Source organism: Cariama cristata, unplaced genomic scaffold (assembly GCF_000690535.1).
Source record: "Cariama cristata isolate BGI_N322 unplaced genomic scaffold, ASM69053v1 scaffold24998, whole genome shotgun sequence".
Taxonomy (NCBI): Eukaryota; Metazoa; Chordata; class Aves; order Cariamiformes; family Cariamidae; genus Cariama; species Cariama cristata.
The window spans coordinates 3,262-5,148 of record NW_009629781.1 but is presented as its reverse complement, the minus strand read 5'-3'; the positions used below and the strand labels follow the sequence as shown (position 1 = coordinate 5,148).

Sequence of the window (1,887 nt, the reverse complement as noted above, 5' to 3'; positions counted from 1 at the left end):
CCCCGTGGCCGGGGTGGTGATGGGTCGCTCACCCGCAGAACATGAGGATGTTGTAGAGCAGGGGGTCCTCGGGCAGGGGGACCATCTGCTGCAGACACAGCTGCTCGCAGCCCCCGTTGAAGCCATCTGAGCAGTCCACACCGATGTGACGGTCGTAGCAGCCTGTACCGTCCTTCATTGGGCTCAGTCCCGTCGGGCACTGGCAGGGGTGGAGGAAGTGAGAGGTGAAGCCCCCATGGAAGAAATCTGGCCCTCGGGCTGAGGCGGAGCGGAGGGCTCCAGTGCTGCTCTCCGTTGGAAACTGCAGTGTGAGCAATGGTTGGGGGCTGCGGGATGGACGGGGCAACACCCCCCATGGCTGCAGATATTCCTCCTGTACCGAAGCCTCTTTGCAGCCTTGGTGAGTGCAGCCCCCGGGGCGGGAGCCCCCCAAGCTTCCCCCTACCGAGGTAATGTGCTGGCGGCAACTCTGCTCACCAGCACACACCTCTGGTGACCACCAAAGCAATGCTGCCCAAATCCACCATCTGCCCCACATTCACAGCCTCCCCACCCCGATGTCCAGCTCTGGTGTCATCGCAGCAGGATGCCCCAGCCCCACAACCCCTTCTGTTTCGGGGCACATGTTTCCCCGCACAGCAAAGCAGCTGCGGTGGTGGCAGGGGACACGTATGAGCGATGTGGGGCCTCCTGTAGCCAGCAAGCAGATGGGCTCTCTCTCCCGCATGCATGCATGCAGCAAGAGATGTCAGCTTAACCTTCTCTTCCCGCTGCAAAACTGACCCCAAAATATCCACTCTGAGGCAATGGGAAGGGAGGAAGGATGCAGTCCTTCCCCTTCTGCCCTCCCCCTCCTTGCTCACACCAAAGGGGATTTGCAGGTCCCCGGGGGCCACGCACCACGCAGCCCGTCGAGTCCAGCTTGCGGTCTGAGATGCAGCGGAAGTTCTTGCTGCAGCCCCCGTTGTCTCGGGAGCAGTCGCGGACGGGGCCGAAGGAGTCAAGGAGGACCTCCAGGCTGTCGAAGGAGGAGGAGGTCATCAGTTCTTCCCTGTGAGGAGGAGGAGGAGGATGAGGAGGTGTGTCACTGCTCCAACAAGACACCACGAAGGTGTGCATGACCGCGGTTGCTGCGTGGGTTTTTCTGGAGCTCAGGTTTCCCTCGGTCTGACAGCAAAGTGAATGGCAGCCAAGCTTTTAGAGGGATGCAGGAGCTACTGAGATGATGAGAGCTACCTCCAAAGGCTCAGCTTTCCAGGCACTAAAGAGGGACAGGTTAACGGATGCACTGATCTCCACCAGCAAAATGTGGGGCGAGGGTCGCAGCTCTCATCAAGCCCCATGTGCTTTGGGTTAGTCCTCTCGCTCCAGGGATGCACTGCCAATTTTCTTGCTGAAACACCTCCTAAACGCGCTCGCCCTGCCATCGCACCTACCTGACCTCCACTGCATCCTCCATCACCGTCATGTCGGTCTTGCACTTGGCTGAGGGGTTGATGGCCAGCTCGGCTGGTGGGATGACAAAGCTCTTGCTCAGGGGCAGCCACATGCCTTCCCCTAGGGTGTAGGTGAACCTGCCAGGGAGAGCAGCAAAGGCTGACATGGAGGGAAACACCGAGCCCAGAGGGCTGCCTCTACTCAAAATCAAGCCCTTGAACCTCCCCGTTGCCCTGCAGATGGGCCAGGTAAAGTGGGGTGGCTCCTCTGAATGCACCCAAATGACGCCTCAAAAGCACACGTAATTTAGGTAATTAAAAAAAAAAAAAAAAGCACTTCCTTTTTCAGTAGAAATCCTCCTTCAGAGCCTAAACCTTGCTCTCATCACGAATGGAGAGGAGGAATTGGCTGCTTGGCATCCAGCATCCCACATGGCAGCTGTAGTAGGAC

At 58.6% G+C, this 1,887-nt stretch overlaps 1 protein-coding gene across 1 annotated transcript in view; it reads right to left on the bottom strand.

The window, feature by feature from the left end:
• ASTN1 (astrotactin 1) overlaps nt 1-1,887 on the bottom strand; it is a 12,392-nt gene that overhangs the window by 9,943 nt on the left and 562 nt on the right. Inside the window, exons 3-5 of the mRNA XM_009705302.1 lie at nt 1,437-1,574; nt 901-1,051; nt 33-199 (exon numbers count right to left, since the gene is read on the bottom strand). Of these exons, the coding sequence (XP_009703604.1) occupies nt 33-199; nt 901-1,051; nt 1,437-1,574 (456 nt within the window). The remainder of the gene's footprint in view (nt 1-32; nt 200-900; nt 1,052-1,436; nt 1,575-1,887) is intronic.